The 16,570-nt window shown below is 37.0% G+C and overlaps 1 protein-coding gene across 1 annotated transcript in view; it reads right to left on the reverse strand.

The window, feature by feature from the left end:
• Positions 1-14,301, reverse strand: part of zfpm1 (zinc finger protein, FOG family member 1) — an 89,716-nt gene extending 75,415 nt beyond the window's left edge. The window contains 1 exon segment of the mRNA XM_048168039.1: positions 13,834-14,301. Coding sequence (XP_048023996.1) covers positions 13,834-13,873 — 40 coding nt within the window. The 5' untranslated portion in view covers positions 13,874-14,301.
• Positions 14,302-16,570: the final 2,269 nt, after the last annotated feature.

The following is a 16,570-nucleotide window of genomic DNA, read 5'->3' on the forward strand; positions in this document are numbered from 1 at the left end:
TCATTTGTTCTTTGTTTTATTGTATTTGGCAGTTTGTTTCTTTGTTCATGTTTACTTTCTTAAAACACCAAAAATGCCAGACACTATATAATATAAACAAAGTTAATTCAGCTCTCTCTCTCTCTATATAAATATATATATAATATATATTAACAAAAAGTACGTAAGAATCGTTAAAGTACGGATCGATAGCAGTATCGTAAGAGTAGTAATACCGTTAAATCCTTAACGATACCCATCCATACTGTTTATACAGGCATACAATAATTTGAATGCATTCAAATGATAAGCTTTCGTGACAGCACAGCAATGTCATGTGAACATTTTGGCTATTCATTTACACGACAACAGCGTTTTGGTGGCTTGAAAATGCAAACTTTTGAAAACGGGTTCCAAAATGCAAGTTTTTGCCAATGGTCTCCATGTAAACAAAAACGCAATTCTGTGAAAACGATGACATCATGCACATGCGTATTACATGTTCAGTCTATAGTGTTTCATCGCCATCTAATGGCCTGCCAGCAGAATACAGCATTTTTAGTAGTTTTTTTACGGATTCGTATGAATGGGGATTGTTTTGACAATGGTGTCGTCTGTACGCGGAAAACTCAAAAGGAAAAACTTCCCCGTTTTAAGCATATTGCTGTCGTGTAAATGTACCCTAAATTGATCAAAAGTGAATTTTTACATTGTTACAAAAGATTTCTATTTCAAATAAATTCTTTTTTTTTTTTTTTTACTTTTTATTTATCAAAGAATAGAAAAAAAATGGCGGCTTCCACAAAAATATTAAGCAGTACAACTGTTTTCAACATTGATAATAAAAAAAATGTTTCTTGAGCAGCAAATCAGCATTTTAGAATAATTTCTGAAGTATCACGTGACACTGAAGACTGGAGTAATGGCTGCTAAAAATTCAGCTTTGCCATCACAGGAATAAATTATATCAAAATATATTAAAATAGAAAACAGTTATTCTGAATTGCAATAATATTTAAGAATATTACTGTTTATTATTGCATTTTTGATCAAATAATTGCAGCCTTTGTAAGCATAAGAGACTTCATTCAAAATGAACAGTTTCATTACAATTTTTACCTAAAAAATTATTTAAAAAAAATATTGATTTATTGATAAAATACTAAATTTATTTTTTTCTTTTTCACAATTTTTTTCTGCAAAGCCCAGTTTGAAAATCTACTGTATAATTACGTTTATCTAGAAAGACCAACTAAAGATAACCAGGCGGTGTACAGAAAATGCATAATAAAGATAAAGTTACTAAAAAGAGGCCTAAATCCCTCATCTGAAATATTACGTCTGTGAGACATCCTTTATTACATCCACATAAAAACACATATGCATGACATCACTTGTGGGCAGGGCAGGAGGAACACCTAGATTTGAGGTGTGCCACTAGATTGCATCATTAATGGCACATGAGTCCCTATGACATCAGCAATGTGATCCAGGAAGTGTGAGAGGAAAATCCACAATTTACAACTGGATGGGTGGAAAAAAATCTAAGAAACAAGGAGGAAGAGACAGAGCGGACGTGGTTTACTGTACACAAAAGGATGTAATCGGTTTGATCAGCACGGTATCTCTGTGGAGCAATCATTGATAAAACGCACTCTGGAAGAGCGTGTTATTGGAGATGGGAGGTCATCAGCAGCGATAGGGCTGCCCACGCACTACCTGGCTACTTCCTCCGGTCGCTGTGGGAAATTAGTGGTTGGCCGGCCCTAGCCCGTTTCCATGAATATTCACAGCGGTTGGGTGACCCAGTGTTTCCGAGTGAGAGAGAGGAGCATTTAGGCAGTGCATGTTTATGCAGATGGCGATGTGATTGCGCGTCGTAGAGTGTCAGTCGACAAGATTCCAAATGTAATAGTCCCTGAGAGGCACTTGAATGGAGTCATTCCCCCATCACACCCCGAGTGCTCCCCCGCCCTCCACAACTTTCTTATTAACCGCACCATCTCGCCATCTCTCCCACATACCCCTCCTTCCCCATTCCTCCTCTCTCCTTCTCAAATAAACCTACAAAGAAAGAGAAATTAACAGAGGAGACGTTTTTCTCCCTGCCGCCCCTCTCCTTTCTAGAGAGTGAGAGAAACAGAAGAAGAGAGAAAGCGATAGAGACAGAGGAAAGGAGCAAAAGAGAAAGAGGGAGAGAAAAAAAAAACATAATTTATCTGTGTATTATCAAGAAAGGCAGACACTTTAATCAGTCAGCTATGAAGTCAGTATTTCCATTCTTATCTGTTGCAGGAGTGGAAATGGAGAGCAGATAGTGTGCTGGGAGCCCATCGGTGGGCAGGAATGATAATGGGAGAGAGAGGGCTGGCTATTGGACCGCTGTGTCAGCTCTATCTGCACCCATTATCAAGGGCCTTATCGGCGCTGCCATCAGCCAAGCTGTAATGGGGCCAGTTCAACTTTCCACATTATCATACCGCTAAGACCTGGTTCAGTGAGGCTAGAGGTCTGACTGGAGACAGGGGGAGAAGGGAAGGGAGGGGGGTTACAGAGAGACAGTTGTTGGGGGGGGGGGGGGGGGGAGAAAGAGTGAGATAGCGGTAGATATCGAAGACGAGAGAGAGACGAGTAATGGAAAGTGGCCCAGAAATGTAGGGGGAGAGATGGAGGAGGGGCTTACTTGAAAGGGTTGGGAAGTCAGGACTTTGATTGACAGAATGAAACTCTGGTCAGAAATACCTAGAGGAGTAAAGTCTATGCTGATTGATGATTTTATACCACCCGTCTTATCATATAATCAACTCTGTTATGATAATATTTTCATTGTGATTGTCTGCAGAGATAACACACAGAGGAGGAAGGGCGTACGTACTGGGCAGGACTTTGATTGACAGGTTGAGAAGTAATCTTGACTTTCAGACTGCATTCTGGGTAAACAAGAGAATGGGTGACGTCCAAAAGTCCATGAAATCGCAATGATTACTGCCTATAATGTTCTACCAAGTCTTATCCTATAATCATCATGATAATGATAATATTTTCACTGTGATGATTTAAAAAGATAAGCCCCTGTGGATGATGACCTTTGACAGGCAAGATTTCATTTTAGATACTGTTAAGATTCTGTTCATTGGAATTGGAGCAAGAATACACAACAAATGGATTCAATGAAAGTCATAGACCAAACAATAAATTCCTAAACGGCACTGTGGAGTACTACTAACTGACCCATTTCAACCCTGCAGGTTTATAAAACACAATCTTCCTGATCTTCCAGTTATTATGCCAATGCTCATCTACTTATTGTAAGCAAAGCTATTTGTAGTGATGCAGATGATTATATTAAAATAAAAGGCCAATATTGAAATTCTATACTGCTTTGTCTATTTAAATAGGGCTGCACAACGATTAATCGCTTGCAAAATAAAAGTCTGTGTTTACGTAATAAATGTGTGTGTTCTGTGTATAATAATAATGTATATATAAATACACACACATACATGTATACATTTAAGAAATATATGCATGTATAAATAAATATATATATTTAAATATATTTTATATTATATATATATAAATATAAATATTTTATATATAAATATAACATTTTTCTTAAATATACATATGTATGTGTGTGTATTTATATATACATAATTATTATACACAGAACACACACATTACGTAAACACAGACTTTTATTTTGCAAACGATTAATCGTGATTAATCGTTGTGCAGCCCTATATTTAAGTAAAAAATAAAACAATAGAAGGGTCATTGACAAATAAGGTTTTTAAAAGTGTCAAAAAATATAATGGAGATACAATTAATTTTGATGTTTTATTAAGTGTTTACAATGAGATTATGTAGTTTTTATAATCAGTTAACACAGCTTTTGTCATTTATTACAAAATAAAATCGATTATTTACAAAATCGATCACCAAAAAATTCATTCGGTTTAACCAAAATTTTGGTTTTACTGAATGACACTTTTGGTTATACCTAATGAAAATATTTTCAAACAGGCTGATAGTCAGCTAGTTAGCTTGCTAGCTAGCAAAAGGACAATCAAACATTTTATATTTAGTACGTAGATAGTACGTTTTTAAAATATTACAATATTTTCCATGTTTTATAACGGTTGTACCGAATGACCTGATATTTTGGGACATGCGTATGAGCAAGAGAAAACATGATTTTGTCAAATAGTTAGGAAAGAGTTAGTTAATTTGCTTCATGACCATGTGGTCCTTTGCAGATGTCTGAATGATGTCACATGATATTGACATGACTTGATCCAAAATGGTCCATTTATATCGGATACTCCGAATGACATCAATGAAACTCTTTTTCCTGAATCTCTTGAATGAATTATTCAATGACAAATACATCTTTAACCTAGTGGCGTTACAATGTCATCGATACAATCGTTATTTGAAGCACCATTTTACATTCAAAAGGTGATTTGCTCTATTTTGTAAATATCAATGTAAAGCTGCTTTGACACAATCTGCATTGTAAAAAGCGCTATATAAATAAGGGTGACTTGACTTGACTTGACTATTTTGATCACTACCATAGACATCAGTGTTTATATCTGAACTATAACCTTTTATCCCAGTACTTCTGTGATAATCTGAATTATTGTAAGAGAAATAACAATACTGTGTGGTTGAAAAGACTGTTTGTGAAGCTGTTTCATACCTCAACATAACTCATCTCCTTGTGTCATCGGCAGCGTGAACACAGATTTGACATTGTCAAAGGTTTAACAGACAGGCGAATTGTTGTCAATGAGGATAAAGATCATGTGGGTGTTTGAATAGAGATCTTTTAATGATTAATCATGCAGCTCTGCCATTAATTTAAAAAAAAAAACTCTAATATCAGCAAATAACTAATATGTTGTAAGAAATGCTGATAACCTAACGTGGGAAACGCCTTATAAAGAACATGCTACCACCTGTTGCTACAGAGATATTCCTTTGGCCTTGCAGAAAGGGTGTGAAACAAATAATCTAATGAGATAAGTGTTTGCAACTTGCTACAGGGGTCACAATAAGAGTCAACGAAGGGGCAAAATTGAAATAAGAGGAAGTGAGAAAGCCATGACCAGAAATAGCACAGAAGAAACAACTTAGGTGGCAATGACAAGCCATCTATCGCCTCAAGACAACCTCAATGTAGTTTTCCAAGTCACTGGTTTAGGCTAGATTTCCCAATAAAAGGATACAAAACGGTTAAACGGAAGCTCAGCAATGTGTCTGAAGTGTACGAATACATAGCAATGAGATCACATATGACCATTAGCTACATTTGCAAAATGTCTGAATAACTGAAACATTTCATGTGGCTAACACGATATGATTCACACTTCACACACATACCCCTCCCAGACAGAAGCTGAAAGAGGTAAGAGGCTGATCTCTGGCGGTCTCCCTTCTCTTTCTAGAGCAGGCCAAGTGGAGTGTGTGAGAGCAGAAAGAGGAGCCACTCTGGTCTAGACCACCTCTGTTCAGGGGTGGCTCCCTGGAGGCGGTCTAACCTCTCCTCTTTCTAGGGCCTTTGTCCCAGCTGCCCTTCTGTGCTTATCTCTTCTCTTTCCGCCTCTCCTTATGAAACATGCCCGGTGTTCCCTTCCCACAAGAGCCTCCTGCCTGGCATATAACACCCAAGCCTGAGCCTTATGCACCGTGAGCAATAGGGATACTCAGGACATTATTTTTCACATTGTACAACAAGTCAGTGCAGGGCTTGCAAAATTTCAAAATCACAGGCACTCTTCAGATTTTGGTAGCCTGAAATTAATTTCACTAGCCCACATAAAATTACTGGTTCCAGTGACATAAGCACTCGTTGAGTCAGAAATTGCTGTGAATTGACGACACACCTGATAGAACAGATTCAGCCACAGAAATTCTTTTGTCCATGAAACCAAAAAGCTGTGCTTTCTTTTCGCCTCATAGTCTGATTTTTTTTTCTTCTGCTTTGTGGCTGCCTTCTTTGGCTGTAAACTTTACTGTGGAATACGCTGAACAAATCGCCATGATCAAAAACTGATTGTATGTGATCCTATTTTTCCTTTAAAAAGTCAAGAGAGTGAACAATGCGAATCAACGAAGGAATTTTATTTCACTATTTAATACAACGGTGATACATTTTGGTAGCCTGACTGGAAGAAGACACAATAGCCCCGAGACATTGGACTATTGGTGGGGCCTCCATGGATCGGACTTGTTTGTTCAGCACATCCCACAGTTTAGGGCTGGGCGATATGGCAAAAATGTAATCTCGATAATTTTTTCCCATATTGATCGATAAAGATATATATTTCGATATATAAACTGTTAATGCTGCCAGCTTTAAAAGAGTATCCCAACTATGACTGAAGCCACAAAAATTTGAGCGTTCATTAATTACATTTTAAAGTATAGTTTATTAACAAAAACAGATTACACATTTGGCCTTAAAAAAATAAGACAACTTACTAACTTAGCATGTGACTTTTAATTATAAACAAGCCTGAAATACACCGGGACTCTTATTTTGAAATGTCTACACAAATAAGCGGACTGCGGACTGATCCTTCAGATTCTTACAACTGTCTAAAACATTTTATATAAAAGGCCATAAAGTAGACATTGAAATAATTCATCAACTTGAGTTCATTAGCAATCACTTAGCATAAATCTGCGCTTTTTATTGATTGAGAATCACTTTGAAGCAGCCTGAAGCGCTGTTGCGCGAGCATATAGAAAGCGCAACAGCGCCGCCTTGTGACATTGCAACATGCAGCGCTTTTTGTGAAATATCCACCGCATCTCTGCAGTGCACGTGGGAATGTCAGCAGGAGTAAACAGTTCTGACGCACACATAATGAGCAGGTACGAAACGCGTAGGGCGAGGGGAGATTTTCTACTAGTTAATCGATCGCGGATGGTTTCATTATCTTGGGCGGATACAAAAGTATGAGAGGATAAAAACAATAAAAGCATAAATGTGTCTCCAAATATACTTGGGCGGCCATTAATATACCTGGGCGGCCCGCCCAAGTAAAGTCTATGTGTGGGAAGCACTGTGATGGAATAGGTTGGTTGTGTTGAAAGTCTTGTTTTTCACCATCCGACGACATATTTTACAGATCGTGTTAATCTGCGCCTGGTCGCTTTTCAAATAACCAAACCACTTCCATATAACTGAATTCGTGCTACCTTTTTTATCGACAATTTCATCATTTTTGGATAATAACTTGAGATTACTTTCACTTTCGTTGCTGCTTCCACTCATTTTTGTCGTCCTTGTGTCGAGTTTGCTTTGCAAAGTGCCATAGGAAATTGACTTTGTTCTTTGACGTGAACGTTAAAAGCTACACGCTGATTGGCTGTTGTCGCATATTTCTGCTGTATGTTTGGCTCTTATATTAATCCATATCGAGTAAAAACGCCAAGAGCTTATAATCGTTATCGACATATATTTTATCACGATTCGATATGATATCGTTTATCGGCACGGCCCTACCACAGATGCTCGATTGGATTGAGATCTGGGGAATTTGGAGGCCAAGTCAACACCTTAAACTCGTTGTGCTCCTCAAACCATTCCTGAACCATTTGTGCTTTATCCTGCTGAAAGAGGCCACAGCCACCAGGGAATACCGTTTCCATGAAAGTGTGTACATGGTCTGCAACCGTGCTTTGGTAGGTCGTATGTGTCAAGTAACATCCACATGGAAGGCTTCCCAGCAGAACATTGCCTAAAGCATCACACTGCCTCCGCCAGCTTGTTTACATCCACGTGATGTAAAAGAAAATGTGATTCATCAGACCAGGCCACCTTCTTCAATTGCTCCGTGGTCCAGTTCTGATGCTCACATGCCCACTGTTGGTGCTTTCGACAGTGGACAGGGGTCAGCATGGGCAACCTGACTGGTCTGCAGCCCCATACGCAAAAAACTTCAACGCACTTTGTATTTTGACACTTTTCTATCAGAACCAGCATTAACTTCTTGAGCAAAATGCCTTATTTTGAAGTCTGTGGTGCCACATTTATAAGTGTAAAATGATGCACAATGCACAAACATTATATAAATAGTAAAAATCTGGCCTTGTGCATTTGATTACACTTCAGCTCTTGGCAGCCATAACAAGCAAGCCAGTGAGGGCTGTTTCTGTCCCAGAGTGTATATTTTACACTCTGAGACAGAAACTCACCTGAATGCCATTGGGATGTGACCAATAGATTTAATCTACAGCCTTATGGTTCAGACAAACACACCCATCTGAACTGTTTGCATAAAGCCCCCCTTGAGATATCTGCACAGATCCTTTTAAAGGAGGGAACAGTATATAGTGTCACTCTTGAACTTCATGTCCTTAGCACTACATCAAATTGATGGCCCACACCCCCTACCATGCCAATTAAGCACATCAAATAAAGAACATGACATCAAACCTCAGCGTGGAAATCAGCCAATCTAATCAACCCTGTAAGCCGTGATCCACATCAAATATGGCTCCTCCACATCGGACAAATTATCATATCTCCATTCTCCTTACGACGCAACTCATTAACTCCAACCAAAAAGCACAGAAAACTCTATTACACCAGCCTTCTGGAGAAAAAAAAAAAAAAAACTCCCTCCTGCGATGGCAAATCTCACCTCCGCCGTTCCTATCAAAACGGCACATAAAAATAAGTCCTCTTCATAAGATGCTATGTGATAACAGTGCATTAAAAGATTACTGCCCTGTTCCCATCTTGTTTTTAATTGCATTGGGGCCAGAGGCTACGGGATCCTTAATAACACATTAATATTTTATTCTCATCCACCGCTCCACAATCACATGCAACTGCAGCTGTTTTTAACACTTTATGCTTGTCGTTTGGCGGGGATGTGGTTGATGGGGTTGAAGAGGTGTCTCACAACTTTTATGGTGCTCATCTAAGTTGTGCTCCTGAGAAAGATGGGCGGACTGAAAGAGTGCTGGAACTCTGACGGCACTGTATCAAGTGTCATTTACATGTATTTACATAATATAAACTAAATAAATAAAATATAAAATGTGGTTGACTTGACAAATATTAGATTGCCAAAACAGACAAAATAGGATGACTAAAGACAAAATATGACTCGCTGGGATGTAAAGTTTCTGCTTTACACAATCATCTTAGATTAAACCTTACTATTCATTTTCTAACTCAAGCTTTTTACGAGCCTACATAACAAAAGAAGAAGTGAGGATTTAGGAGTGCTAAAGGGTCATTGAAGGATCAGTTATCATAACTCACTCTACTTCCCCTGGCGTAAACATTAGGAAAGAGCAATAATTCATCAAAACACCTAAAAGCTTTTCCTTTCACTGTGGCAAACCAACAGACACTTCCTAAACAGTAAATTCTAATCTACACTTACAGCTTTTTGACATCATTTTCAGTCCACATACTGTAAGTTCATGGGCTGAACCAATCAGAACATCACCCAGCTGTATCGAACAATCAACACACTACACAAAACTCTAATAAATAAGTACTGAAAAAGATAACAGGACAAAGTAGCTAAACATGTTATTTGAAATAAATAGGCCTTTAAAAAAAAAAAAAAAAAAACTATATTTAAGGACTTGGGTTTTAGATAAAAACTTGAGGTTTCAGCAAGTTGACGACTGAGTGACAGAGATCTGTGTGTGCAGAAAGCAACAAAGAAATTCATAAAAATCCTTACATCAACAGATTCTGAGATGTCTGTCAGGTTACTAGAATGTGGTCAACCTATAATAGATACACATCATATACTAACATAAACAACATATTTCACAGTCATTAGAGTAATCTGTAAAAACATATATATTAAGCAGTAAAATAGTTTTCAAAATTGATAATAATAAGAAATGTTTCTTGAGCACCAAATCAGCATATTAGAATGATTTCTGAAAGATCATGTGACCCTGAAGACTGAAGTAAATAATGATGCTGAAAATTCAGCTTTGCATCAAAGGAATATATTTTGAACTATATATATATATATATAAAAAAAAAAAAAAGTGTCCATGTGTATGATATTATAACTATAAATATAAATAATTGGCTTGGTCTTTATTCCACAATAACATTAATATATATGAATACTTTGAAGACCTCAACAACCTTGCTTTAAAGATTATCATTTTTTTCAAATTCACTAAAGTCGTCCTTGGCTTTGCAACACATTATAAAAACGTTATGACTTTCTCACAGTGTTCATTGCACCCACTATCACTCAGCATCTAATATCTCAGTACAAATCAACATTTCAGCCATACTGCTGACGCCACATTCTTGTTTCCTTTCGCAAGGCGTAGAGCTGAATACTTTTTTTTCACTGTTTTTCACCAAAACGCACCCCACAGATTAAAATCGAAGAACAAAAAAAAAAACCCTGCATCTCAATGCTATCTAACACCAGATCTACAGTGAGTAATATGTGGAATTAGTTTTAATTAAATTAATCAACTACAATGGTTGTTAGGAGAAAACACAAGGGTGGGAACCAAGAGAGGGTGGGGAGTAACTAAGGGGGGGGAAAAAATGCATTCACACCTATCATCTAATTATACAACAACATTAATCACATTAAGGCTGGAACTGATTGCCAGGGTCCGGGGCCCTGCTGTTCTTACGTTTAGCTTTGTTATTGCAGCAAAGCCTCAGCTCCTGCCTGCTCTGTGCTGATAACAACTCTTATCGCACTTGGCGATCTCTATCTGTACCGGAGATCAGGCCCCAGGCTTTATCAAAAGTTCACATCGAGCTAAAAGCAGAACAAAGAAGGAAAACACACAAGCAAAACCACCGCGACGCATAGGCGTGTTTGCGTATGTGTGAAAATATGTGTGCGAAAGCCTGTGATCTCTCGTTCTTTTCAATATTTTTGGCCGAGTATTAAACTATCCCTCGGGTCAAATGACCCTGAGACGCTGAACCTGACAGCAGCGAAAGCTCTAAGAATGGTTTCAACAAAAACAGGAAGAGATCCCATCAGTTGTCCACACTTTGAAAAGTGCAAGCCCAAGGTACAGGAGGTGGTTACTCAAACAAGTGCATTGTCTGGCCCAAGCTTCTCAAACATCCTCCAGCCGCTGACGCCAAATTCTGGGAGCTCATGAATAATCCACGCCGACCTCTGAGCCATTTGAATGATGTCACTCGGCTGGTATCTGCGAGAATCTCCTCTCTGTTATCTCGCAATCATCTCAACGGCTCTCTTATCGGCCCCTGCCATCTCACTGAGGCAGCTGCTTTTAAAACGCAGCGTACATCCATCTACCATTTCTGTATTCCTGCCTCTCTCCCCCAGCCCTTATCAGCCCTGCCATCCTACTCTCCCCTTATCTGCTTTTCTCCTCTCTCTTTTTTTAACTCTTTATCTAGAGATACACCCAGCCAGTCCCAAACAACAACACAAACATGACAAAGATGAGAATGCTTCAGCCAAATGTAATTATAATCCCAATTTCCCCCAACCCCCCTCGACGTTGGCTCTATCTCCACAGAGATCGCCGTCTCACCTATCTCGTCTCCCATCTCAACTGCCAAAATATAAGCCCTGGGATGTGGCCCCGCTAGGCCGTGAGCTAATCTCGCCATCAGGGAGGGATGGATAATCTATCAGCACGATCTTCACCATTGGGAGAGTGACGCACAAAAGACACACAAAAATATTTCCTCTCAACATAGACTTCCATGACACCGGATACCTCTTTTAGAGGGGCCGGGATTGTAATCCTTCCAGTAAGAGTGTAACAAAACAATGCAATCGTGCATTTATTATACGCGGTCTTCTTGGCGTTTACATATGCAAAACGGTAAGATAAGAGGGTAGATGTGACGTTCACGTGCGTTCCAGAGTTTTGCGGTGGGGGAACTCACCTTTGGGGAAATCTAGCACCAAATCTGAGATACTTTTGCACCATCTCGAGTTGGCGATGGGTAGCCACCAGATATGAAATCTAGATAAGGAATGTTTATTCTGTATTGTTTAAATCATCAGCTACAACTGAAGTAGTAACACTGGTTCCACCATTCGCAACTGCCTCTAGGTAAGAATATGAGTTCTCCAGAAAGCAAGCAGAGATAGCTTTATATCAGATAAGACATCTCAATTAAGAGAACGACTTCATGGGTCAGCAGGTCACTGGCATTGTCAATGGCCAATGTAACTCTCCAGTCACTTAAACAAACCTTGATACCGCCCGTTTACACTCAGTGGTATATGCTAATGCTGCCTTATCAGCCCATTTTTCTTTCCTATTCAAGAGTCGCTTTCTGCCTTTGAATCGCATTAATATTTATTTTTTTTGAGCAGCCCTTTCAAACTCAACCTCCAAGATATTGCTACTGTGCTTATCGCCTGGAAGCATCTCTTCTGGATGAAGAACTGAAACAGCGCCTGGCACCAGAGCAAAACGACTTTTCAGCACTGCTGGTTCTTTTCAGAGAAAGAGAGGGAGAGGCAAGGGTCAACAAATTTGATTTTTACTTTATGATTTTATTGGCCACAAAATGTTAACTTTGACCAAAATCTTCTGTCCAAACCTGTATGACTCTATTTCACCAGTGGATGTTTAAAAAAAAACATCTTTTCCAATCACAACGAATGATGACCGAAGATGTCAAGACTCAAAAAGGTTTTATAAACGTATATTCCAAGTCTGAAGCCCTATTATTGCTTTGTGTGAGAAACAGAGTTGTTATTCACTATTAATAATCCCCTCCAGTGAGCCGTTAAACGGCTGGAAACGGATCAATATCTCAAGAACCGAATCAACAAATATTTAATAACGATTTCATTAAAAAGATACTCAAACATTGCTACTTTTCTTAGGAAAGTGACAAGAGTTTAGAGGCTTGTTGTCACATACGTCGCTTTTATGATTATTATGCGTCGTTCTAGAGGCTTTACAGCTTCAGCAACCATTCGTTGTTATTGTATGGAGAAGAGCAACCAATATATTCTTCAAAATGTATCCTTTTGTGTTCCACAGAAGAAAGTAAGTCAACATGAGGGAGTGCAAATAATGACAGAATGATTGCATACAATCATGCAAATGTCATTTTAAGTCCAACTAATTGGTGCATGAACATTATGGGGTTAAAATGGATAGATGGAAAAAAAAAAGATCCAATTGTAATCCACTATCATGTGGAGAGATCAGCTGGGTGCGCTATCTGACGTCTCATCTCTGGAAAGAGAACTGAAAAGCCGGAGGAAAATGCAACAGCAGCCTCGGTGCAGCCACAGACAGAAAACAAATAAAAGATCCAATTTTAATCCTTATCTCGACTGGGATCGGATCGCTGTTTATCTGAACTCATATCGTCTTTTTCAGAGAACAGTGACGTTTCCACAACAGTATTAAACAGGAAGCCACGGTTACACTTCGGTTGAAGCAAACACGAAAGCACTTTTACAAATGAAAAAGTAAAATAAAAACGGATTTAAACAATTATCTCGGCTGGATTTGAAAAATTAAGCGCGAGTTCGTTCACATGTGCCGCGCGCTTTTACAAAACGAGCTGCGCGTCCTAAAAGCTACTGGGGTTACTATGGCAATTGTAACTAAATGTAGCCATTTCTAATTTTCTACGGTCTTGAAACCATTCAAACACAATAAGATTATTTGAACAGACCGCTCACACATCTAAAGTGTGCCATTTGTCTCGTGTTAATAGAAATATCTTGTCAGTTTCCAAGAAATTGTTGAGCTGCGCTCATAAAAACAATAATATCCCGTCATATGAATAATGTCACACACTTTTTACAGTGAGTCACCATTCACAACAACAGCACCGGTTCCAGAGAAACTTTAAATGCTTACGTTTGATCTGCCGGGGTTTGCTCTGCTTTCTTCGAGACATGCTTATTCCGTCGTTCCTGCTCAGCTTGCGGCAAAAGCGATCAGTCCACCGGGGCGACTAGCAGTAACAGCAGCACTGGATCACAGTTCTCTGCCCGTCCGGAGACACCCGCATGACCTGTACTTTGATATTCAGAGCAGAAAGAGCTACCTGTGGCCGAGTGAGCCTTAGTTACTTTTCGACGTCTTCCCAGATTAGCGATCTATCCTCTTTGTTAGCCACAACAAACTCTGCCGGTGTAGCCCTGACAGCGCATATGCTGCTTTAGAAAACTAAACCTGTAGCTTTTAATGATTTGTTTATGTCTACTCCGGTGAAGCACAGAGAGAGCGCAGTTCTCAACAGGGCTCGATCGACACATGAAACAGTGGCGCTGATATGTTATGACACGCCTCCGTCACGCCCCTTGCGTATGATGCCATGCCGCACGCTCCCCACTGCGCCCGCGCTCTCAAACAACTCTCGATCATCATATTTCATACTTTCATCAATGCATACATGAAATGTATGTCTCGTTTGCATGCAAAACAATTTTCAAGGGGCTATTAAAAAAATATATATAATAAAGTTATTCACCATTAATCATTTTAATAACAGTAATTATTAGAATTGTGTATTACTAATATATATAAACGATATATATTAATAATAATAATAATAATTATGAATTTATTATAATATATTTTACTATAATAATTATTCATAATAATTGGATATTATTTATTATAATAAATATTACAATTTATTAAAACAATTTATTATTATTATTATTATTAAATTGTGATAAATTGTAAATAACAATTTATTATTATTATTGATCATTTTGCTCAATAATATAAATAAATAGATATAATAATGAGATAATAATACATATATATTTTATAATATATTTTATTAAATATTTTGTAATACATTTAATACTAGTATTATTGAATTATTCTTATAAAATATTATAATAAATTCATATTTTATTGAATTATTATTATTATTATTATTATAAATCATTTTACCCAATAATATAAATAAATAGAGATAATAAGAATAAGATCATAATAATACTTATATATAGTATTTTATTAATAAATAAATTCATATTGTATTGATTATTATTCTTATATTTTATTATTAATAATCATTTTACTCAATAATTTAAATAGATATAATAAGAATAAGATCATAATAATACATGTATATTTTATAAGATATTTTATTAAATATTTTATAATACATTTAATAGTAGTATTATTGAATTACTCTTATGAAATATATTATAAAAAAGTATATTTTATTGAATTATTCTTATTATTGATATGAATAATTATTATAAGTATTATTATAACATATATTAACATAAATTGAATAATATTATTATTGAATTATCATTAATAATAATATTATCATTATATTATTATTATTATTATTATTATTATTATTATACTATTATTTCTGTCCTTGTTGTAATTTATTATATTAAGATAATAAATATTTTGCCATAAAAATAAAAAAAATCTTGTCTTATTGTATAATCTGCACACTTCAAATCTTTGATTATTTTTTATTGTTTATTGCTTTCTGTTGCTTTCTGCTGCAACATTGCAATACTTTTCTACTAAAATCCTAAATGGAATTGTGACTAGCATCTTTAAGTAAAATGCTGAGTGGTGGTTACTGAAATAAAAAAGTCATTCAATTATAGCTGTCAATCATGATAATTACTTAAAAAAGTGAGAATGCTGCTACTGTTCTCTTAGCACACATGCTGACACTGTGGCCTCCTCAAAAACTCACTGCTTCCATCTAGTGACCAACAAAAAAGCTAATCTTATCCTTCACAGTAGAGGCCACCATGCTTGTAGTGAGATAACTTATGGACACATTCCTCGCAGACCACAGCATTTGAATATGTCAAGTACATCAACCGTGTCATATGCAGCAACTGCTAACCTGAAAGTTGTGAAGCAACCACAAATACTAGCCAAAACAAACAAACAAACAACAACAATAACAAAACAGTGTGGTGTCATGATTTATTAAGATTTGTTATAAGGTTCAGACTACTAATAGGCTATTAATAAGATCAATGCTGATCTTGTTAATCTTGATAATGGAGGAACATTGCTTATCTTGTCTTTCATGATTAAACGTGATGAAATCAAGACCTAAGATGAAAAGGATAACACACTCATAATGACAATAAATGATGTCATAATACAATAAACTAAAAGCAGGAGACATTGAACACGAGCACGCTATTTCAAATGCAGTTATTTCAAACCTGTTTACAAGGTGAAGCCACTAGGGTGCGCTCTGCCTCTACAGAAGGTTATACAGTGGTTTTAAGAAAAATTGTTAGCAATAAATGAATGCTGGACATAGTCAAGCCCATGCATACCTTAAATTATATTTAGTAGGTGTGCAAAATATAAAAAAAGACACAAATCTAGATGCAAAGTCTATCTAGTGCAAACGTTATTTTAAAAGTATAACCAATAAAACATTTTAAAATGAAAAGTAAACAATGAGTCAGAGCTTTAATTAAAAAATACTCTGCTAATAATTAAAAATACATATAAATGGTTGTGATTGTTGAGGGTTTCAGGGAGGATAGTGTATACTTTACATAGACAGTGTGAATGTTAAAACTAATGTACGTTAAAATACATGTTTCCTTTGTCATTTTGTAATCGCTTGTTGTTG

The sequence above is a fragment of the Megalobrama amblycephala genome, linkage group LG19 (assembly GCF_018812025.1).
Source record: "Megalobrama amblycephala isolate DHTTF-2021 linkage group LG19, ASM1881202v1, whole genome shotgun sequence".
Classification (NCBI taxonomy): Eukaryota; Metazoa; Chordata; class Actinopteri; order Cypriniformes; family Xenocyprididae; genus Megalobrama; species Megalobrama amblycephala.